This window comes from Strix uralensis, chromosome 11 (genome assembly GCF_047716275.1).
Source record: "Strix uralensis isolate ZFMK-TIS-50842 chromosome 11, bStrUra1, whole genome shotgun sequence".
Lineage (NCBI taxonomy): Eukaryota > Metazoa > Chordata > Aves > Strigiformes > Strigidae > Strix > Strix uralensis.
The window spans coordinates 26,074,717-26,099,276 of NC_133982.1; the positions used below are offsets into that span (position 1 = coordinate 26,074,717).

The 24,560-nt window shown below is 37.8% G+C and overlaps 1 protein-coding gene across 12 annotated transcripts in view; it reads left to right on the plus strand.

Moving 5' to 3' along the window:
* RNF111 (ring finger protein 111) overlaps positions 1 to 24,560 on the plus strand; it is a 62,074-nt gene that overhangs the window by 21,973 nt on the left and 15,541 nt on the right. For 10 of the 12 annotated variants that reach the window (XM_074880053.1, XM_074880052.1, XM_074880055.1 and 7 more), the window contains 6 exons: positions 9,132 to 9,258; positions 16,683 to 16,846; positions 19,600 to 19,797; positions 20,680 to 20,999; positions 21,864 to 22,119; positions 22,873 to 23,230. In XM_074880053.1, coding sequence (XP_074736154.1) covers positions 9,132 to 9,258; positions 16,683 to 16,846; positions 19,600 to 19,797; positions 20,680 to 20,999; positions 21,864 to 22,119; positions 22,873 to 23,230 — 1,423 coding nt within the window. The remainder of the gene's footprint in view (positions 1 to 9,131; positions 9,259 to 16,682; positions 16,847 to 19,599; positions 19,798 to 20,679; positions 21,000 to 21,863; positions 22,120 to 22,872; positions 23,231 to 24,560) is intronic. The other 2 variants (XM_074880046.1, XM_074880048.1) reach the window with 1 other exon arrangement.

The window sequence follows — 24,560 nt, forward strand, 5'->3', positions numbered from 1 at the left end:
ATACTGAAGGACAAAGAACTTCTGCTAAGAATATGAGGCCTGCAGCATGTATGTGAAAGACTAGAGGACAGACCTGAGAAAAGAGAAGAATAATAATAATAATAATCAGAAAAGAAAATACAATTTAAAAACATATGGTAATAACTGAATTTTTAATAAGCAGGCATCAGTGTGATGTGATTAGCCTTATAGACTACTTAATAGCAATTTGTATTAAGGATATGTCACAAAATATTTCTTTGTTTTGAATGTTGATGTTGTTGTGGTTTAACCCCAGCTGTCAACGAAGCACCCCACAGCCGCGGTGGGAGAAGGGAGAGAATCGGAAGAGTTAAAGTGAGAAAACTCATGGGTTGAGATAAAGACAGTTTAACAGGTAAAGCAAAAGCCATGCACACAAGCAGAGCAAACCAAGGAATTCATTGGGCACTTCCCATGGGCAGGCAGGTGTCCAGCCACCTCCAGGACAGCAGGGCTCCATCACACGTAACGGTGACTTGGGCAGACAAACGCCGTCACTCCCAACATCCCCCCCTTCCTCCTTCTTCCCCCAGCTCTCTATGCTGAGCATGACGCCATATGGTCTGGAACATCCCTGGGGTCAGCTGGGGGCAGCTGTCCCGGCTGTGTCCCCTCCCAGCTCCTCGTGCACCCCCAGCCTCCTCGCTGGTGGGGAGGTGTGAGCAGCAGCAAAGGCCTTGACGCTGTGTAAGCCCTGCTCAGCAGGAACTCACACATCCCTGGGTTATCAACACTGTTTCCAGCACAAATCCAAAACACAGCCCCATGCTAGCTACTCTGAAGAAAATGAACTGTACCCCACCCAAAACCAGCACAGATGTTCATCTAAAGATACAGTGCATTTAAAGAACCAGTAAACTAAATTAGTTTATACTGTTCTGGAAAATGTTTCTTATTGCAAGAAATTAAAGTAACAGATCTTTTTAACCAAATAAGTGTTTAGTATGTTAGTTCTTGAATTAGTAAAACTAACTTGGCTATTTTTTGAAAATCATATGAATGGTGATGTGTGGGGGGGATTTCTTTGTTTTTTTAACAGAACCTTTACCAAAACCCCCCCAAACAACACTATATAGGGTTTTTTCTCCTTTTCTATCAGGGCTTCAGCTGTTCTGGTAGAATTTTATGCTTTGGGAATGGAAGAGTATTGAACAAGTACAGAATCCTGACACCTAGGAGTAGATTATATTGTTCTGCCAACTGTTTGCCATAAAAGGCAGTTGTCCTCAATAAATCTGGGATGTCCAGATGAAGCTTATTCAGGAGACAGAGGAGAGTTGGGAGCATAAGGACAATGTAAAAATAACTATGTGTAGTTTAATGATAGTTACATTTGAAGGTGCAAGTACTTTCAGGGGTATATATTCTAATCTGAATGTTGATCAGTTGGTTTTAACTGAAATACTGGGCTTACAGTTAAAATGATTGCAAGCAGCAACATTTTTGCTGTGAAATACAAATTTTGATTCTGTGTTTTGTTTCGGTAGCTCAGAAACTTTTCTCTAACCTTTGGAGGACCGGTATACACACCTGTAGAGATAATCCTCTTTTGAGTTGTCAAAGGTGGCAAAATTTCAACTTTTACTGTAACTGGATCTCTGTAATATTGTAATGCATATTTTCTGATATGCTTGTACAGGTATTTGATTTTCAGCTTGGATTTAAAGGGCTGGGGGAGCCATTCGGAGACAGCCCATCTGTGGAGGGAAATCTAGCAAAAGCTAAAATTGCAACAAGTTTTTAGCCTCACATACTCTGATTTGGCAGTGAAGCTGAACCCCTGGAAATGAGAAAGTGTTGTTATTAAAAAAAAGCTGGGTAGAATTTTGCATTGTCATAAACTGTTCACTTAATAGCACTAAAATTCCTTCAGGGTCTGACATGCTACTTTGCATTTTTGAGCAGCTAGTGCTAGGCAGGCCTTGCCTCTTTCCTAGAATGTAATGCCAATGAGAAGCTGCTCCAGTTTTTGTTCAGAGCTTCTTAGAATGATAAGACTTAGTTTATTCACTAGTGTCCTTTTGATTCCTCTAACCTATTTGTTGTCTGTCTCCCAAAAATGTTGAATATAGACATCTGACATTTTAAAAGCCAGAGACTGGTAAAAATGTTAAACATATACCACTTCACGTTCAGATTATTTTAACAGGTTCAAGATAAACATGCATTAAGTGGAAATAACCCGCCTGTTGTTAGAGTTGATTATTTTTCAGTTACTTAATCCCTTCTAAAACTACAGCATGTGCTCCTTTTCTCACACTAACTGGTGCAGCTCATAATTCAGAGCTTTTCTCTCAATAGCATTACTGGACAAGGAAGTGAATACATATCCTTTCTACTGTGCCTCTTAGTGGAGAGGGGTTAGGGAAGAACTGGGAAGTGGTGAGGAAAAAGCACCTGGCTTTGTGAGCAGTCAGCATTAACCATTGTTGCCATATCTATCTGCTGTGAATTGGAGCTTTAAATAGCTACAGTAATAAAAGTTAGCATGGAATGCACTTCAGCACTTCTCTGTAGCTGCTGCAGCTTTCTGTGCTGAAAAGATGCTACTTCTAGAATTGGCTTGCTGTGGCGTTGCTGATAAGACCAAGATTTATGTGCTTGGTTGAGAACAGTCATTAGAGTTTTGGATTAGCCTGTATTAGCATGACTCACAGTTGGACAAGATCCCCTAAATTCTGGTAGTTGACAGTCTTTTTCATCAGGGTGCAGACTCTTAAGCAATTTGGTTTTGAAAATGTCTCCCACCATACACAGCTGTTGGAAAGTATATTCCAAGTAAGTTTTGGATACAGAAAAACTGTCGGGTAACCTAGTGTCACCCAACACTAAGGAGACAGGCATGTCCTTTTATGAATCTGTGGCAGAAAATCGTAGTTAGAATTAAAGCTTTATTTTCTTCGCAGGTTATTATGATTAGTGTAGCAAAGAACTTATGACTAGAATGGCACAGGATTTCTACAAGCAGAATCAATATAGTACAATCTCTAAGTAGCATAATACAGAATTTATCATACAACTTTACTTATAATTTCTAATCACCTGGACCCTCTGTGGATCAGGTCAAATCTTAATATGTGGTTTGCGATATCAGTATAACAATCATAAGCTAGACTCGAAAATCATATAGAAGAGTATGAGTCACTCAGTCCTTGGAGGAAGCTGACGATGGTGGGGGTGTCCCTGGCCACTGGAGGGTCACAGTTCTCACTGTCCAGTAGCAGTTCTGGTCCAGGTTCCCACTTAGGACTTGTACCTGCTTGATTTTATAGACAGTGCTCTGTGTGCTGTTATGCTTCCCTGTTCTGTTCTGGGGTCATCAACAACACCTGGTTGGCCGGGTGCCTGGGACCTTCAAGGCTGGCAAGGAAGGGAGTAACTGTCCTGGTGCCCAGCAACCTTGAGGCTGATAGGGAGGGGAAGAAGAAATCTGTTTTGTTTGTCTTCTTGTTCACAGGACCTTCAGAGCCTGAGAGGGGAAAGGGAATGAATACGTGACCCACTCAGTCACAGAGAATGGCTGCTTGCCTCAAAAAATGGCATTAGTTATGCTAGCTGTATGGCCAGGAGTCAGAAGCAGGGGCTACTGCTCACACCTAGTTCAGGAAGTGTGAAAGTTGAAGAAGGGAGTAGTCATTAACTACTAGTAGGATATTATTATTTTATCCATTTCAAGCTGAATTACTATCCAGGTAATTATCTTTAACTCAACAGCACAAGGTGCTGTAGAGGCACATAATACCAGCAAGTTCAAGAAGGGATTAGACACGCTTACTGACAGCTGTCCATGAGCAATGAATAGACAAGAAAGTGCTCTCTGACATCTGTAACATTCTTGTGGATGCTGGGTGGCGTGAGAGGTTTCAGTTAAAGATTGTAGCCTGGATTTTCTACTCTGACCGCATAGTTTTGCCTGCTGCAGCTGGCAGAGAGAATGTGGGCCTCCAAATGAAAGCTTGGAACTCAAAATAAGTCACCTCTGTCACTGGAACTTGACAGCTTATTGTAAATCTCTTCTGTTTTTTCTTATGGCTTAGTCAGACTGTCTCGTTTGAAATTGTGTATTGTAAAACTCCTTCACTATTCTTACATGTTTAAACTAGTTAAACCCCATGTTCATTGCAAAAATAGATATCAAATACCCTTCAGGAAGGACAGCGAGCAGCCAAACATACGTTTGGATGTTATACCAGTGTTTTTTGTATATTTGGTGGGGTACTTGTGTTGATGAGGATTGAGTTATGCCATGATCTTTTAGAGTTAAGTAATAGTATAATTATGTATATTATACACACAGTATAGTTGTATATATATTATACACATTATACTGAGCAAAGCTTAGTTTCTTGCTTATAACTTCTGGATTATTAAACTATTTGATTGTAAAACTTGCTTCCCAGAACAGCATGTGGTCTATCAATGGCACCTAGCAGTTACAGTTCTGAAATAATCTTACAACTTTTGGGGGAAAAGATATCCTCATTTACTGATCTAAATATTGGACTATGCAATATTATATTATTTTTAAAGTTATATTCTGCTTAATAAAGTCCTTTAATGTGACAGATTTACTGTCTTTGTGATGTAGGGCCTAGAGGAGGAAGTGTTTTGTTTTTTGAGGGATGTTCAAATTTGAATTCAAGGCAGTGTAGTTCATCCCTTCCTCTAGGTTGGCTGAGCACTAGGTTTCTATCATAAAACAGGCTTTTAAAAGAGAGGGGAAAAGCTGTACAGAAGTTACTGATTATTACTGGTTCTTAGTCATGTACAAAGCCTAATTACTAACTGTTGTTGATGGGTCTGAATTGTTGGGATATGCAAAACTTGCATACAAAAATTTGGTGTTTTGCATGCTCTATAAAATACTATTCATGAATGTGAGTAGGGAAAAAAAAAAAAAAAAAACCAAACAAAATTCAGTGGAAACTAATAAAATTCTTGCTGTAATTTTCAGAAAAGTTTTGGTTTTAACCAGCTCGTTTAAAATGTAGAATGAGTCTTTCAGTGGTAGCCCAAAGGCTAATTTAGTCACAAACAACTACAGTATAATTTGCTTGCTGCGTTTTGTTATTCAGGAGATGACAGAGAGAAGTAGCGTATACCTGCAGGAGAATTATTTTCTGTTTGTTTTTACAGCCGTAGGTATTATCCTGAAAGAAGTACAAAATACCTCTCAGATCTGCATAACTATTTTGCTGCCAACAGTCCAGTGACTCTTCTCCTTGAAGGGAGATTGCCTTCAAGGAGTATAGGATTAGTATAGTAACACGCTCATTATACAGATTTAGCTGTTCTTTTACAGGGTCAATCATTTAGATGATACATTGATGAGTAAGGTATTCATATTTATACTTTAAGAAAGATCAAATTTACTAGAAGTTCATTCCAGACAGATGACTGGTCAGTGACTGGTATGTGCATAAAAGCAAATAAATGAAGTATACCTTGTCATGGTGGACTATATAAAACATCCTGTGTAGTGGACCACAGGGTGAAAAGTAATACTGAGAAAGATGTGCAAGTATTTTGTTATCTGGTGTGTTTCTGGATTTGGATTTCTGTTCCTTTTGTTGTGGGGTTTTTTTTCCTTGGCTGTTGGTATGTTTTGTGAATTGTGTGTAGGTTAGAACTGGTATTTACTGAAATAACAAATTCTGTTGGTTTTATGCCCTTGCTAGGAAATTTACTTTACAGGTGTGCATCTATACCAAGTATATTCCCATGCAGACACCTTAAAAATATGTTCAGCTGCTTACTGCTTACATGTAGCCTTGGATTCACCAGATGACTCCTAAGAGTTACATATGTGGTAAATCTTTCAGGCATGCAAGTGCCTCAAAATTCTCTTGAGCAAATATTTTTAGAAACAATATAGCAAAACCTCTGAAAATTAATTTGTTTTATTTCAGCACATTGGTCATCTCACTAAAGAAAGTTTCCTTCTGCCTCAGGGTTATGCACTCTTAAAGTTCAAGTCAACCATCTTGAACTACTCTGACATACCAATAAAATTCACCTTCAGATGCTAACTTAACCTGCAAAGTTGCATTATGTGGAACTGCAAATATCATGGCTTTGCTAGGATTAGGCTTGGAGTAGTTCAAACCAGTAGACTTGAATTTTAAGTGCATTTGGCAGTGAACTTTTTTTTCCTCAAGCTTTGGTACTGCAGAACATTCAAAAAGACATCTTAAATTTCACTAGTTCATTAGTATCAGTACAGTTCTAATTCTTAATTCCCTTATAAATTCTCTAATGCTAGGATAAATCCCTTATATATGGGTGTGCTGAAGTTTCAGGGGGCTTTCCTTGATAGCTGTGTTGCTGTTCATGTGCTGCAGGCACCGGGTATTCCTGTCAGCCTGTCAAGAGGCTGTCCTCTGAGACCTCATTTTGACAGATTATTTCAGAGACATTTCTTTGTTTTAACACTATCCTTTGCTCTGCTGTGTAGGAGCCTGTCTAAATCAGAATAAACTGTTGTGGTTTTGTTTGTGATGTTTCAAAAACTATGTTCTCTTTCTTGTAGTAATGTATGAGGAGAGGCAAAGAAGAAACAGTAAATCCTGTTGACAATGAAAGATCAAGTTTTCATATCACTTAGTACTGCCAGCTCTACGGCTAGTGTCTGACTACGGAAGAGCTACTCGATGAGGATTATGAACATTACTTCAGTGTTGCTTATGTTACTGAAGTTTTGTTTTTCAGATGACTTTTTATTGTTCAGATAAATGTAATGAAACCAGTTTGTATTGGTCAATTGTCTAATTTGTATATACTGTTCTCCAAATTACTCCAATGTTCTTAAAATAAGCAAAGTTCACATACTTATACTTTTCCCCTTGGTATGCCTCTAATAGTACTTACCTGAAAGCTTTTTTTATTTAAAAGTTGTGTACGATCATAACTTAATTCATAATTTTTTTACCTAACAATATAATCTTACTAAATGCCTTGCAAATATTTACATAGTTTAGAGGAGTTGTTTTTCTGCTTCATTTTGAAGAAAGTGTGTATTACTGGCTCCTTATGTAGGATGCACTACATGGAATAAAAACCCAATCAGTTTGTGCTTTTGTCTTGGGAGGATGCTAGTAGAAAGCATAAGCAGTAGGAAATAGCATACGGTTGAACTATGTCTACTCTATATCCTAATTATAGCAGCTTTGACTATTTTCCTAAAGATTTTCATTATTATTTTGGAAGTCATAAAACCTGTTCATCAAGTAGCAGTCCTGATGGTTTCTACAGTCTGACTCGTGTAGTCTGTAAAATCCCTTCTTGACTAAAGATTTGCTTTAAAAAAGTATTAAGTAAAATGAACTCTCGAACCACGACAAAAGTGAGTATCTGAATTGTGTAGATATTCAGCTGAGAATTCCCTTTAGTTTTCATGAGATAAGCTTGTGGCAGAATTTTGGTAGAGAGGCACACTGGAATTACATGGTATCTGATTTTGTCCTCAAGGAGGTGCTGTTTATTTTCAGAAGTAGTGAGATCATACTTAAGCTTAAATCTTCCTGCTTTTGCACCTGTTATAAATTCCAATAAATATTGATCCTGAGGACATGTGGACCCCCAGGAGTGCTCTCAAACTGACTGTAATTCATGAAAGTGCATGTTTAGAAGCACAGAGGAAAAATAGTTGGGTTTTTTTCCTGACTGACTTTTGACCGGCTGCTTGGCTATGGTTTTGTCTGAGAAGCAGCTAAGATAGTTTTGTGTCAGGAAGCTGTTGCTTATTTGCCCATGATTTGCAAGATGTCAGAAGCATGACATTTACATTCTACTGAATGTCATTGACTTTAGCTGCCTTTCTTTCACTTTGAGTAACTGGCCTCTCTGTATTTTCAATTTTAGAATGTAACTTTGTTTTTTAGACACATTTTCAGGTTTTCCCAAAATTTTTGTGCAAGTTCTGAGAATTAATTTTGTCGCATTAATTCCAATCCTGAGAATTTGGCAAATACCAGTATCTGGAAGCATCACTCTTTCCATCTTGAGGCACTAGTCTCTCTGGCATAAGTATGACCAAAACCAAACACAGGCCATTGGAAAATAAGTAATGCAACTTTTTTTTTCAAAATATAAAAATGTTGATACTTGGGGTGGGGGAAAATAATCTGCCCTGCCTTGTCATTCAGTAGAGCAGCTGAGAACAGTCAATCCATACAGGATCAAAGTATTGACTTGAATGAGACCACATTCTTCAGGAACTTTTCTGGAAGAAATTTGCAAATCTGAAAATGGTAGTTTGCTATTTCTAAGCTATCTAGCTTGTTTATTTAGTAAATTCTTTTGTGCTCAGTGGTATTACTACAGTGAATCCATAGCTCAATTTTAAGTGTTCTAGATAGCTCAAACTCAAACTTGTTTCCGTCAGTCCTACAGCTGTAGAGAAGTGTTTCCATTTGTCTGGGCATTAAGCTGGAACTTTAATCATTCTTCAAGTGGAAATAGTTTCATATCAAAACTTGACTCTAAATTGATTTGGGGGGGGGTTGGTTCTTGTTTTTTTACCATTGATAGTTTTATTTTAATTTCCTCTGTCTAGTCTATGACTGTGAGTACCACTGAAAGTGTAGAGGTAAAGACATTTATAAACACCGATGGATTTGTGGTCTTCATTTTGTTGTAGAAATGGATAATATATATTAGTTGGTGCATCATTTTTCTCCTGTTGCCACTGTTTAGCCTTGAGACTTTAATAGCTTTAATGTATTATTTGAAAAAAAGGTGTTAATGATAACAAACCACCACTGCTTTGCTAGTTTGAAAGTTTATTTTGTTTTTATACTAAAAGACTGAATTTCGTTGGTGTTACAACAGCTAAAATTCACCATAATTGCTTCCAATACACAGTAGAATGTAAGCTTGCATATCTAACTCCCCCCCATCTTCTGTCTCCTTCCTTTTTTTACTTCAATATTTACAGCAGAGTTGCCAGCTTTAATAATTAGATTATGTATTTGACAGTTGCACCTGAAGTTTGACATAATACCATGAAATTCTCTACCTGCATGTATTTTAAGTCTAGGAGAAAAAAAGTCTCTTATAGCTCCCTAGATGGATGAAGTATACGAACTTTGTTCTTCCTTTTTCCTCATCAGGAAGTATTGATGAAGATGTTGTGGTTATTGAAGCATCCTCCACTCCCCAGGTCACTGCTAATGAAGAAATAAATGTTACCTCAACAGATAGTGAAGTGGAGATTGTCACAGTTGGAGAAAGCTACAGGTGAGACTTGCATCTCTCTGTATTAACATGATTTTGCTTGACTCTGAGTCTGTCACAAGGTTCTGTATCATTAAAAGCGCGTAAGGTGATGTCATAGAAATTCTAACCAGGATGCATAGTATACATTTTTGTTTAAAAAAACCCCAAACAACCAACCAAACAAAATCCCAAACAACAAAAAAACCCCACAAAACCAGAACCCCAAACAAACAAACCAACCAAAAAACCCAAACCACACCTTTGCCAAAGCTTGTCCATTCAACTAATCTGGAATTGTTGAGGTGGTTGTAGTTAGTGTGACTGATGGGCAGAGTTTTGGGGAAGCAAAGCTGTACAGTGAGATGCTAGAGAGAGCTAGGTTAGGCTGAGTTGACTCTCTAGGGATTAGCTGAGTATTTTTCAGGAAAGCATCCTGCTTTTTTGAAGCTGCTACTGTATATGCTTTCCTGTTCTTCATGCCTCTCTGGAAGTTTTGTTCCATATTTCTCAGATTTTGCAGAATCTCTTGAAGTGGAGTTCTTTGAAGAAGAAAATTTGAAGTTGTCTTGTGCATAGGACTGTTGGAGATGCCTGCCTGTTATGTATGTTTTCATACTTGTGAACATGACAAAACTGTAGAGTATGAAGAATAACTATCCATTTCTTTGTAAAATAATGACAAAGGAACAACAGGCAGTAAATTATGAAAACATCCCATGTGTTTGTTGTCAGATAGTGCTTTCACTAAGGCAATTTTAAATTTAGAATAACAGACAAGTTTTCCTGCAAAAATCACTATTATTGGAATAAATATCACATTGAACAAGCCAATTTTATTTTTAAGACAAATGCATGTATAATGTAGATTTCATGAACACTTGGAACTAACTAAATTTTTTGTTAAACTCTGACACACAAAGGATATCATACTTGTAAGAATAGGCAGCCAAATCCATAGCAAAGGGGAAGCGCGGAGATATGAGAGAAATCAACATTTAAAAAATTCATTTCTTCAACAATATGTTTCTTTATATTTCCTTCTGTTTAAAAGAAAACAAAAGCTGCAGAATCAACAGATGCTCTGTCTTGAGGTGATTAGAAATATATTTCTAGGAATAGTTGATTTCTCCACATGATTATATTTGTTGAGAAGAGTTGTTAAAATTTATGAAACAACATGTATGCTTGAAAAGACTTGAGCTAGATCAAGTTAATGCTTTAGTCTCTTACAACTTGCATGTAAAGCTTAAAGGGTAAAAAAATGGGCTAGATGAAAGTGATTGTGTTTATAGAACATTAATTCAAACCTGATTAAAGACAGATAAGATGCTTTTAAAAAATAAACAGCTTTCTCTCTTCCTAGCATCAGTAAGAAACGTGTTGTGTAGTGGCCATAGAAGACTTGAAAAGATTACTTCTTTCTTCCTTTTCTGCAGTGCTACAGCACACACACACCCCGCCCCCTCATTTTTATTTGTGTCAGTATTGTCTTTACTGGTGACTTAAGTGAGGAGATTGATACAAGGGCACTTTCTGGTGAATTTCTGGTGAATTTAAATTTTTGGCCTGTTTGGTTTGTCAGACCTTCTAACATGCAGATTTCTCAAAGGCATTTGACGATTTATCTTTTTTAAGATCATAACAGAATGGTCCAATTAAGTTTTGCTCTTTACCTTTTTACTGTACTTGCTTTCAACTGTTGAGAAGAGACATCACTGAAAATGTTCAGCTGAAAACTTTTTGAGACAATTAAAGAAATAATTGAGTTTCATTTTGTATTGGAAAAAGTCATGATTCTATGTTTAAAAAAAAAATACAGGAAGGAAACAAGTCCAGGAAGTTTGCTATGAGGAGGAAGAGTTGTAGATTCATATCTTGAGCCTGAAATGTCTTTTGTGCTTTGAATATAGAGTATTTCCTATGCAGGTTTTCCTGTGTTTCAAGTGTAGTGGTTTTGCGAGCCACAATGTAAGGAACAAAGGCAGCTCTGGGACATCTAAATGATAGTTCAGTATAAAATTATAAATATCAGTACTGTAAGCAAAGTGAACATTACGAAGGTTGTTTACCAAACTCAGAATACTGTTCAGAGTGAAATAAAGGTTTACTTTTATTCTTTATAACTTGTGTATAGATGAGAGAGGTTACTGTATTTTTTTTTAAAGGCAAAAGTGTATTTTTGGATGGAAGTAAAAAAGAAAAAAGGTCAAATCACAAATGCAAAAATGAAGATGCCTCTTTTGACACTTCATAGTACTGCTAGCTTTTTTCTGTGAAATCTGAGGCGAAGCTTTTTAATGCTTGTTATATACATTGAATAGAACTAACACTTGTATTTTTTTCAAAATTCAATTATTAGTTGAATAGCAGTGTATATCGCCATAGTAATAGAGGGACTTACAGAATGCAAATTAATAGTAGTGAAAAAGATTGTAGATTTGGTTAAGTTTACTTAAATTCTGGAGGCTGTCACTTTGACATTTGTCTTTATACAAAGCATTCTGCAGGGAAGTTGCAACTTTACACCTGACAGTTTCAGAAAACTTCAAAAAACTTAAAATTCTGAAGTGTTAATCTTGACCTTAGTAAATAAGAGATGAATGTAATAGTAGGCTCTAAATTTTAGCTGTGGTAAGAATCTATGGTTGGGATATTTATGCATGTTAAAGCTGGTTTCTCAGCTTTCCTAAATGGAAGATAAAAAGCATTATTTTTTTATAAAAATGCTTTTAAACAAGTGGCCATGTATAGATAATAGAAATATTTTAATTTATGTGCAATTTACAGGTGAAACGTACTTTGAAAGGAATTGAGACACTTGAATACAGAGGGGTTTTTGTATGAATGAACTTGCTAATATCTGAAGGTCAGCTGATGGTTGAGTGGGCATACAAGCTTACAGGGCATTTTACTACTAAAGATCAGAAAGAAGGAAAGAAAATTCATGAAGTGATTGTCTCTTCCTGAATTCTTCTTTCAGTCATAACCAGTTTTTTTGAGAGAGATGTCATGGTTTGAGCCCAGAGGGCAACTGAGCACCACGCAGCCATTCACTCACTCCTTCACGCGCTGGGAAGGAGAAAAAAACCAATCAAAAAGCTCAGGAATGGAGATAAGTATGGGGAGGGGTCGCTCCCCCATTATGGTCACAGGCAAAAGACAGGCTTGTTAGGGGAAGGAAGGAAGGAAGGAAGGACATCACGTTAATTCCAAACACTAACAACTACACTTAACAGTCAGAATGGGACAGTGAGAAGCGCCATCATATCTTAAAAACACCTCCCCCCACCCCTCCCTTCTTCCTGGGCTCGGTTTTGTTCCCAATATCTACATGGGGGCAGGGGATGGGGGATGCAGTCAGTGTGCTGCTCCTTCCTCCAAGGAGGGGAGAAGCACTCTCCTGCACTCTTCCCCCTGCTCCATGTGGTGTCCCTCTCACGGGAGACTCCTCCACAAACTCTCTCTGCCGTGAGTCCTCTCCACGGCATGAATTCTTCTTGAGATGCTCTGGCGTGGGTCCCCTCCACGTGTTGGCAGTCCTCCCAGCACCCAACTGCAGCAGCGGGGGCTTCTTCCCACAGAGTCCCTGGGGTCCTCCACAGGCCGCAGGTCAATCTCTGCTGCCCTGGTGACCTCCAGGGGTGGCAGGAGGGTGCCCTGTCATCTCACCATGGGGTACAGGGAGGGGGGTGTCTCTGCTCCGGCACACCTCCCCCCTTCCTCCTCCTTCCTTCCACTGACCTTGGTGTTCACACAGGTGTCCTTCTCACAAGTCATCCTCAAAGTCCCCAATCCCCTCTCAGGTTTCCCTTCTTAAATATGTTATTGCAGAGACACGGCCACCATCGCTGATGGGCTCGGCCTTGTCTGGAGGCAGGTCCGACTTGGAGCTCGGGGAGCTTTTGAGAGGCTTCTCACAGGGGCCACCGCTGTAGCACCCACATACCCTCCCACACCCCCCCCCAAAAACCCTGCCACACAAACCCAGCACAGGAGAGAAAACTACTGGAAGAAAGAAGGAAACCCACATTCTCCAGACAGCACACCTGGATCCCTTAGAAACTCAAACTTTGTGCTTATACTTGGAAAAGCTAGAGACAAAAAAAAATAATTGTGTCTTGAAAAGGTTGAGGCAAAGCATCTGTTGTGATGTAGAACCAGGAGCATGTTAGTGGATGTGAGATTATCTTTCACTATTGTCCATGTGTTGTGAGCAGGATAGATAAAGAACATAGAAATAGAACATTCCAAGAAGGAAAATCCTCTCAAAGAAAAAGGTAGTAGTGCTGAATAGGGAAAAGATAAAGTAAAAACTTCAGAAAGCTAGAGCTGTGTGACAGAAAGGGTTTCTTTCTGCAGTGCCTTCAACCAGACTTTTTGTGTAACTTTACAGGTCCTGCCTTGCTTGTCAAGACAGCAAATACTACAATTTTGTGCTCTCTTTTAAGCTTTGCTGTCTCTTGTCTTAAGTGTAATATTGTATGGGTTTTAAGAGCTCTCTTTTCCCTCGCCCTCCATCACCGTATTTATTTCATGTCATCCTCCTCCATTCTGTTAGTGAAATCCTACTCTGATGATTACTATTTTCCTAAAAGTAAGATCTGATAAAACTGGCAGTGGACTCTGGAAAAGCCAGTAATGGGACACCATTGCTCAACAGTGAATACATAGTGCTTGATACTAGACCACACATAGTATACTTTATCAGTAGCATCAGTGTAAATTGTCCACTTCTAGAAGTAAGGAGGAGAGCACTTGTGAAAACCACTTCCTTACTTTCATTCACTCCTGAAGAAACTATTCTGAAACGTACTAAACCCAGTGAAAATCATTTGTCTCTAGAAAAACACTTTTAGTGGGAATTGTTAATTGCAGTTTCTTTGAATTTATCCCACAACTGAGAATTGCAGACCCAAAAATTACTGATAATTTAAACTAAGAAATTACCCTAAAACTTTGTGATTACATCCCTTTGTTGGTTCTTTCATTACCGGAGCTGGTTAATTGTCTAATTTTTACTTGCTTTGTGAAATCAAGATCCTAATGCTCTTGTTTTCTGAGTGGTTGCTGGTGAGATGCTGTTGGTGGCATGTTGAATCCTCACTTGGTCGCCTGCATATAGAAGTTTGTCACTTTTTCTGATGTTGCACACAGTCTCAGGTTTGAGAAAATTCCATACAGAAATCCATGTGCTAGTTTCTTCTTCCACGTCCTTCATTTTGCCCAGTGTGCCATATTCCATCAAGAAATTGTTACGTACTGATGATTATTCCCTCCTCCCCTCTTCGTCAAGATAGGGCTGTTTTCAAAGCATAGAGAAAGTAAATCTTTGATGCAAAATAAACTGCAGTCTCAAGCAGCAGTGTAGCAGCTGGAATCATAGCTAGGAGAATTAGATAGTATCTACTGAAATGCTATGAAGCCTTCATTGACTGTCCTTTTCTGATTAAGAAAAATCTATTAAGATCTGGTTGAGAGTCATCTTAGCATTAAAGGGACTAAACAATTTGGTCATACATACTTCAGAGGTGGACTAACCTAGTAATTTTGAAATTACGTGGACTCAGCCACAGACTGAATATACACAGCACCATATAGCTAACACATTCATTAGTCATTCAGAATAATGTCCTATTTAATCATAACAAGGAAATAAAGACCCAGACCTCTAACTTTGCCTGCTTCAATTCAGTAGTCCTTTGTTTCTATCTCCATCTTTGCTTGAAATCATACCTGATTGTAAAACTCTTGAAGATTGTTAGCTCACTGTATGGTTGTATGGTAGGCCTTATTTCTCTGTCTCTGGTTTGATGCTTTGTCATGTTGTCTGCTTGTTCTTTTGTGCAAGAAGAAATCCAAAGAAATTTCTTAATGTTCAATTTATGCTTGCATTGATAAACAAAAAATATGGATGTAGTAAGTACTGTACTGGTTTTGTTATGAAGCTGGATTTCCTGTAAGGGAAGTAAACTCTGGCAATCCTGAGTACCCTCCCGCAGCTAATCTCTCCTTTACTACCAAACCCGAGGTCCTTCCATGAACCTTAACTCTTAGTTAACTGAAGGGAAGGGGAAGATGAAGTAGGAGGTGAGACCTTAACCTCTCCATATTACCAGAGTGCACCTTGGGTCACCAGAGAGTAATAGTAAAGTTTTTAAAGGAGCTTGGGAGGTAAATTTAATGCTGGAGTGTTAGTAGGACACACAGAAAGCACAGACAAATCAATTTGGACATTGTGTAAATCCAAACTTGAAAGAAACAGTACCTTTTGGAAACAACTTGATCTTTAAATTACAGTGACTGCTGAAGTGGAATTGAAGTGTAAGTCAGTTGAGAAGACTGCAGCAAGCATGTTTTTTTGCACTACAGGAAAATATACTGATCTTTGTTAGCGAGTTACACACAGAGGGGTGAAGGGAGTACAGGCAGAACAGAAATGTAGACTGAGCTCCGTGGTGATTTGTGCAGTGGGTTTTGTTTATTTTTAGTGAAGTCATTCCCTTTTCTTCACATTTTCCTCTTCTGAATTTCTGAAGTCTGAGTACATTGTTTTTGCAAATCGGAAAATAAGAGCCACCTGATTTATGTAAATACTGGAGAGTCAGAGGTTTTTGAGAGCGAACTGGTAAATACAATACTGTAAAAATATTCTTCCCGTAATTAAAGACAGTATTCTCTTACCTTAAACTCTAAAGCATTGTTGATCTGAGTGTTTGAGTTTGTATGGCTAAATTGAATAGAATGGGTGTTAAGTGTTATATTACAGAGATAAAACCATCTCTTTCCTTAGGTATGGTTACAGGCTTATGATTTCCTCTCCTCAAGGAACATTTCATTTAAGTGTTACACAAAGCTGTATTCGTTCTTAGAGGAGGGGAAGGGAAACATTCAAGAGAGAAAAGTCCAGAGATTTTGCACTTTTAGGACATTTTTGAAATTTAAATTAAAGTATAGAAGTTATCTTCTGAAAATATTCTATTACAAGTTAACATGCAAAATAACTTAATGTTTACAAATTTTTATTGTCTTTACGGCTCTGTCATCATTCATATGTCAGCTGTTTCAGACTGCATAGTAATAATATAGGATGTGCAGACTCTTCATTTACTATTAACAAAGTTAAAACACATCTGACATAAGTGCTGCCTGACTGTGGTTGATGGTTTCACAGTGAATTTTTTATAAGTTACCTGTATGTATTTCATAGGAACATGGTTTAAAGACCTTTAAACTCTGTTGGGTATTTGCTGTTCTGTTATTTGATAAAGGCTGCAGTAATGTTTGTAGGTACACATCTAGTGAATGCAGAGTAGTGGGGTATTTCAACATACCAAAATGCTCATAATAATTAAAAAAAATACTTCAAATAGCTTCTCAAACAGTGAGGAGAAAAATGTAATAATGTCAAAATTTAGGTCAATACTTAAGGTGTTGCCTTTTTTAAGGTCTCGTTCAACACTTGGCCACACAAGATCACACTGGGGACAAAGCTCTAGTTCTCATGCTGCACGACCTCAGGAACAGCGGAACCGCAGTAGGATTTCCACAGTCATACAGCCACTGAGACAGAATGCAGCTGAAGTAGTGGACCTTACAGTGGATGAAGACGGTAAGTTGCTTTGGTCTAAGAAATCTCTTCCTTTTCAGAAGCAGGATGATCAGTGTAAGGGGAGTGGAGTGAATTGCATCAGTTATAACATACCATTCTACAAAAAAGTCTCAATTCTAAACAAATTAATTTTCAAGCCTGTCAGAATATCTTCTTGTAGCCTTCCTTTTAAAATTAAAAGTTTAGCCATTCCTAGTGAGTCTACTAGATCTAATTTTTATTCCCAAACCGACTTGGGTGTGTGTCTGAAGGCTGACTCACCGGGTAGAAGTTACAGAACAGGTTGGAACTACTACTTTAAAAATATGCACTTACTTGAATACAAGACTATAAAAGGAAAAAATCTATTGCTGCCTGTGCTTTGGAATAGTTTCTGTTCTTTCAGGCCTTGGAGTAAAAATAATTTAAAAAAAAAAAAACAAAAAAACAAAAAACTAGTGAAGTATGTTAGGTTTTTGAAGCTGTAACCTTTCATTGTTTCCTGACACTAAAACCTACTGGCCCTTAGTAAGTCCATTCCTGCTGAAATCATAAGAGCAGCTTCCAGGTATTGTCAAAAGTTGAGAGAAGGAAGAACTAAAGCTCATGTACACTTCTGCAGGTTTATTTTTTTTGTTGTTGGTTTTGGGGATTTCTTGGGTGGATGTTACAACTAATGTTTAACAGAAGTTTCGTCCTGTTGTGGTTCCGTCTCTGAGTGCATCACAAGCTAGTATCTTGCACTGCCTTATTCTTCAAGTTGTCTTGATTTTTGGGGTGGAATGGAGAGTTGAAAGGGTTTGGAATTGATTTTGGTTGTTTGATGGTTTTTTAAGGAAGAGGATGGGTTGATTTACAGATTCTTTTCTTTATGGTTTTACTGTGAAATATCCCAGCAGCTCTTATCATTGAAGGGGAATAGACATCTATTGCTTCAGTTTATTCTTTAAACTAAAATTGTAGAATTTAGTCTTAAATTCAGGAACAAAATTATTTTAAAAAAGATTATTGCTGAATGAACTTTTAGTTCTGTAATGTGTATATTTAAGACTAGATGTTTCTTCCACCCCCCAGAGGAAATACCTTTCTTAGATGAGTCTTCAAGGATTTCAGGGATATTATTTTTGGAGATAACCATAAAATTTCATACATGAACTAATGTAAAATGATAAAAATTCTGAATTAATACTGTTACAAGGCAGCTATGCACTTTATCGTAACTTCACCCGTGTCTTCAAAAATACTGGTCTTAAAACTTTGCCTGCTACTTCCATGATCATATCTCCATCTATCTTCCTGGTCTGTGAAGTGTGTTGAAATTAAGTTTCTCCTAGTAGATTGAGATTGACCAAGCCCTCTAGCTTTTACTTGTTTTGGAGGGTAGAAGCAGGACTGTGTGTATTGTTGATGGTGAGTCAAAATAGTAACAGGCTAGCAGGGTGATGGAGGCTGATAGAATTGAGAATTGTCTGACTGAAGGATTGCTTACAGAAGGTATTAGCATCCAGCCTCGAACAGTGTGTGATCACATATCAGTGTTAGGCCATACACATCCTATATGTTTCCTGGGGTTTTCCTGAATTTAAACATAAATACATTTATCCAAAAATGTTTTCCTTTAAATAAAATTAGTATATTGGAATGCCAAATTAAAATCCAAAAGAATTTAAATGTAGGTATCAGGTCATGGTTTTTTAATGTGATAAGTTGGAAGACTTGCAAGAAGGAGGATATGTTTATTCTCTTGCTTGCTGAGTTGCTGATATACCTACTAGATATAGAGAGGAGTCTTGAAAACCAGTCATATTTTATTTTGAGACTTTGTGTGAGAGAAGTATTTGAAGTGTCTTGATGCTTTCCTTTTCTGATATCCATGCAGACATTTTTACTAAAAAAACCTGAGCTGCTTCTGATGATACTCCCTTTTATGGTATCTCATATTCCTAGTCATGTCATTTGCCTTGTCAGTAACTAGAGAGAAATTTCTAACTTGCAGTCAAAGACAGACTTTTTCAAAACTAAATTTGAATTATCCCACCAAGTATCTTTTTAAATTTTAACCTGTTTACAATTGTGTAGTAGATTACAAGATTCATCAAGTGTTTGGTGTATTTCCCTGGATTCAATTAAATATATTGCCAACTATTACCTTTACAATATGCAAAATGAACATGTATGTACTTTTAACAGAAGTCTCAAATACTGATGTAATGGATCTGCTTTTGATGTGTATTGAGACTAGAAACCAAGTTGATATGTATCTAGAATGACTGAAGTACTGCTAGTTTAGATGTTGTTATGCTGTTCTTGGTTAGTTATCTAAAAGTTTTTCTGCACTTTGTGGACATTTAAAAAATGGTAAAGGTAGTACTTAATCATAGAGTAGTTTCCCTGTGGATTTATGAAAGATTTCAGCAAGTGTTTTCATCGTAAAGTAGTAAAGTAATTTAACTTCCTTTCTAGTAGTATTTTATTCAGTAAATAAAACTTGATATGTCAGATTTGATTGGGAATTAATTTTCTATTTACTCTTAAAATTTGAGTTGATTTTTAAAAAAAAAGAAAAGATTTTTTTTTTTCCCCCACACATGAGTGCAACAGAATTAACTTCTGTACTTTGTACCTGTCAGGCTTTTGTGTTCCAACTTTATTAGCATCTGGCAAGACCAGAATCAAGGATTTCTTGTAAAATACTTAAAACCAGCAACAACGATAAAAAAAACTCCAGCAGCTTTTAAAGCTTAAAGAACATGAAAGCTTTTTTATTTCGCTAGAGCCAACAGTTGTGCCAACCACGTCAGCTAGAGTGGAGCCACAGGTCGTGAGTTCTGCTTCCAGTAACAGTTCTAGTACGTCTACCTCAGAGCAGGCCTCTGATGCAGCTCCAAACATCTCCACCAACCAGCCCTCTGCAGCACCAGAGACGACTTCTAGTCTTCCCAGTGGCGGCACTGCTGGTACTTCAGCTGGAGGTACAGAATAAGTGAGCTTTCTAAACTGTTGTGTTGCCTCCTAGTACAAAGGATGTGGAGGAAGTTAATCAGCATTCTCTAGATTAAATGACGTGAACTTTTAGTACTGAACGTAACAGTAGTAAGTTGAGAGGACAGGAATCTGAAAAAGATCATTGATTTCTCCCCAAAGATGAAGGAAGTTGTGCTGGAGCCTTCTGCTTTTGCTTGTTGGAATGATTTTGTTATACTTAATGAACCACAGCGTTGCTTTTTGAGGAGGTAGAATGTAGTTCACAGGGAATTAAGTCTTCCATTGCAGTGTGTTACAGGGGTGGTTTTTTTAATGGGTATTATAAGGAAGTGAAGGATGTATTCCTTGAACTTCCCCCCTGTAGATTACTTCACTGGAAGCATGTTTATACAGATCTGTGCAGATACTGACCTATAGTACAGCTGTACATACAAGTAGCACTTATAACATCTCTGAAACACAGGTGCTCTGCCCCTGTCTGCAAGTTAGGTGAGGTAGAAAAAACCTGAGCAGACCACAGTTGCACAAGAATTCGAGATCTCTGCACACTAACCACAGGGACAATCTTTCCTTCTTTCCCTACTGATAACATGTCTTAAATTAGCAAAATAAACCAAGTGTCAGTTCACGTCCTCTAGTGGTTCCCATGAGTACATCCACCTGAACCATTCAGTTTTGGTTCATTTGGCAGGCTTAGCTAAATCTTCTTTTTAGTATCCAGCTTGTTTTGTTTTACTCTAGATCTCTTTTTCAATTTGTTAGTTATGTAATTGTGGAGTACATTTTTTTTTTCTTTTTAAGACTCTGCTTTATGGTGATCAGCTTTACTAATTTCTTTCACTTTAATATTAATTTTCTTTATCTTCAAGATGATATGAGAAGAACTGCATCTAATACGACACTGGAAACTGGCCCTCCAGCCATGCCAAGGTTACCCTCATGCTGCCCTCAGCATTCTCCCTGTGGAGGACCTTCACAGACTCATCATGCATTGGGGCACCCGCACACAAGCTGCTTTCAGCAGCACGGCCACCACTTTCAACATCACCACCACCACCACCACAACCCTCACCCAGCTGTTCCACTATCTCCTTCATTCAGTGACTCCAGCTGCCCTGTTGAAAGGCCTCCTCCAGTGCCTGCACCTTGTGGAGCAGGCAGCAGTTCTGGCACCAGTTACCACGACCAGGCACGTTTAATCCTTGTGACTCTCCCTCTGCGATTTCAAGTTGTTATAGATGTGAGAGAATAGAACAGGATGCTGAATTGTGGATTATTCTATTGTTCTGTAGCAGGCATCATAGAAGGGAGTTAAAAGGAAAATTTGAGTTATAATATATGGACACAAAAAATTGAAATTTTACAGAAAGTCATAATCCAACAATTAATCATTGACAGCTGACATCCTCTTGATGGCTGTAAGATGACAGTGGCTGTTAGAGCAAACCAAACATAAATACCTTGAAATATACTCTGCTGATCACAGCATTTTTGCAATGCAAATAATTGAGCTGCTTTAAGGAAAAAAAAATTAAGTCTAATGTTCTGTTTATAAAAGAACTGCTTTTCTAAAAGCATTATTTTTTAAGACTTTATAAGTAACTAAAATCACAGCTCTAAAACAATGTGGTTATAAGTAAGAACAATACTGTGCAAACTTGATTTACAACATGCAGAACTATCAACCTCGTATCTGTTTTAAGTGTAATTCATTAGGCACAATTGAAAAAGCTAAAGATTGCTTTTTGCCTCCAAATACTTCAGTGCATGTAGCTCCCATATACTCACTGATTTATCTATCATAGGGTTTTTGCTTTTTTTACACCATCTGGTGTAATGAATTTAGTCTCTCTCACTAGATTCAAGAGTTTAGGAATAAGAAATGTTAACCATATATAAAGAATGTTCTAAAGTCAAGCCTTAACACTTAAAAATTGGGATCGCAGTTGCTTGCGATAGTATTTATTTTTATTTTTTATGACATGATGTTTGAAGATGACTTTGTTTTCAATGTCTGAAGAATTGCTTGAAAAAAGATGGTTTGTTTACGCAGCAGGCGTTGCCAGTAGACTTAAGCAGCAGTGGTATAAGAAGTCATGGAAGCGGAGCTTTTCATGGGACATCTGCTTTTGATCCCTGCTGTCCTGGTTCTTCGTCTCGAACTGCAATTTATGGGCATCAGGCTGGTGCTGGCCCAAGCCAATCAATAACAATAGACGGATATGGATCGAGTATGGTAGCACAGCCACAGCCCCAACCTCCTCCTCAGGCATCACTCTCTTCCTGTCGGCATTATATGCATTCTCCTTGTAAGTACTGATAAGTACTGGGTACCTGGGAGGGGGGACCAAACAACAGGAAAACAGCTTTCCTGATGACATACAAAAAGTCTTACTGTCTGCTTGCTTTGATCTTAGAACTGCCCTAGCAAAACACATACTAAGAAATGTATTTAAAGAGTTCAACCTGTGTAGGGGATTAGAACAGGATCAAGGTGATGTTAAAATATTTTCTTTTGAGTGATCTTAATAACATTCAAACTTCAAAATCTGTATTTACTATGAAATATTTTTCATCTCCTTTGTAATTTAGCAGTGCCTTTTTATTTCTTTTTCCTTGGTCCATCCCCACAATGAGTTCTGCTTGAGCAAGCTCAGAGTCAACTCATTTGTTTGATTGTGACTTCTTTTTTGGAATTTGTCTCTACAGAATAGTAGACTTGTTGGGGGGGAATTGAATTTTTAAAAAATTAAACAACAGACTTGAAGTAATTTCTCACCATACATACCTTTTTCAGCATGCATCACACAGATTTTTTTAGAATTTGCTTTTCTTTTTACCAGCACTGGCAAGTGGAATACTTTTGGCTGCAGAAAGTGTGGGGGTTTTGTAGGGTATATTGCTGGTATCACTTTATTTAAAAAATGCATAAACACATATTCCCACGTTGCCACTGTTTACACTGGTGTAATAATATTGAAGCACCTGTGTGAAGATACATTTTAAATTAAGTCAAAACCTGCTACTGACCAAGTTAAAAGCACCTGATGTTTTCATTGCAGATGCTTCTTTGACCAGACCTCTTCACCATCAAGCTTCTGCATGTCCTCACTCTCATGGAAATCCTCCTCCACAGCCACAACCTCCACCTCAAGTAGATTATGTTATCCCTCATCCAGTGCATCCCTTCCATCCTTCAATCTCCTCTCATGCATCTTCTCATCCTGTTCCACCTCCACCTCCACCACCAACTCATCCTTTAGCCAATGCTGCTGCTCCAATACCACAGCATCTTCCTGCAACACACCAGCCTATATCCCATCACATCCCTGCAACAGCACCTCCAGCACAGAGGCTACATCCTCATGAAGTGATCCAGAGGATGGAGGTCCAGAGAAGAAGAATGATGCAGCACCCAACGTATGTCACAAATGTACTCAGAACAATATCTAAACATATAATTCATTTCCCTCAGGTTTGTAAAATGTTGCATGTGAATCTCAAAACTGTTAATTGCATGGTTAGGAACTGTTAGTATTAAACCATGGTACCGTCGCAGTCGCGTGAGCGTTAAGACTGAACCTGTTCCATTACATCTCTCAATAGTGTCTCCAGGTAAGGCACAAATGGGGCATGGAAGAGAAGGGAAGCTTATGTTTCTCTTGCCCATTACTCATCCTACATGTAACAGGCAGGAATTCCTTTTTAAGATGGACAGCCTAGAAAGTACATCCTAAGATCCTTTCAAATGTGTTCCTTGACAGTGTGTTTTGTTTTGTTGATGCTGTTAAGATCTTTTTACCTAACTAATGCTTTAAAATAAAATGAACCAATTTATTAGACCATTTACCAGGTTTAATTCACATTTAACCTTAGATACTTAACTAGCTTTGCTATGCCTTTATATTCTTAGAAGAGAAGGAAGAGACTGAATAATATTTGTATGAGAATGTGACCAATGTTGAGATGTAGCTTTGGTGATATTGTTTAAGAGATGTTACTGCTGTTACTAAACTAGATTCATGACACTAGTATCAACAGAAATCAGGTCAATACTGCTTGGTATTCAGTCACAAAGTAACTGAAGTTATTTTCATTCTGGAGATAATGCTTTTAAATATCCAAGATCGTTTCAAGAATGAGCTCTCTAGTTGTTGCTCCTTAACAAATTACTCGAATTCTACTGGTAACTAACTTAAAACTGATTTAGAAGCTAATGCTTAAATAAAAGTTTAACTGCAACTTCTGAGGCAGTTTCCAGGTAATTCATAGCAATATCTACAGGCAGTAACTGCTTGTGAAGTGGCACATGACAGACTTTTCCCCCTTCTCCACTGTCCCCCAGGAAAGTCAAATATAACCCTATTTTCTCAGTCATTAAAATTTTGATCTGTCTGAACCTACACCTGTTCTTTTGTTATCTTTGCTACATAAACAGCATAACCTCTAAACACCCTAATCTAAACATACAGGAATACCACTTGTGTCTGCCCATGATTATGCAGTCATACCCAAAAATTAATTTTGGAACATTGAAGCCAGTGAATGTGAGACAGCAAATAGCATTTTAAGGAAAAATAATAGTGGTGGCTATCTATCAGTTCTGGAAACTTTCTGGTAGTTTGGAAATTGGAAATGTGAATATTGCCATTTTTTAGCCCAGTGAATTTTCTTTGTATGTATAGAAACTGTAGTCAAGTGTTGATAATGGGTTCTTCCTTGACATTCTCTCTGAAGTCACCAGTCCCAG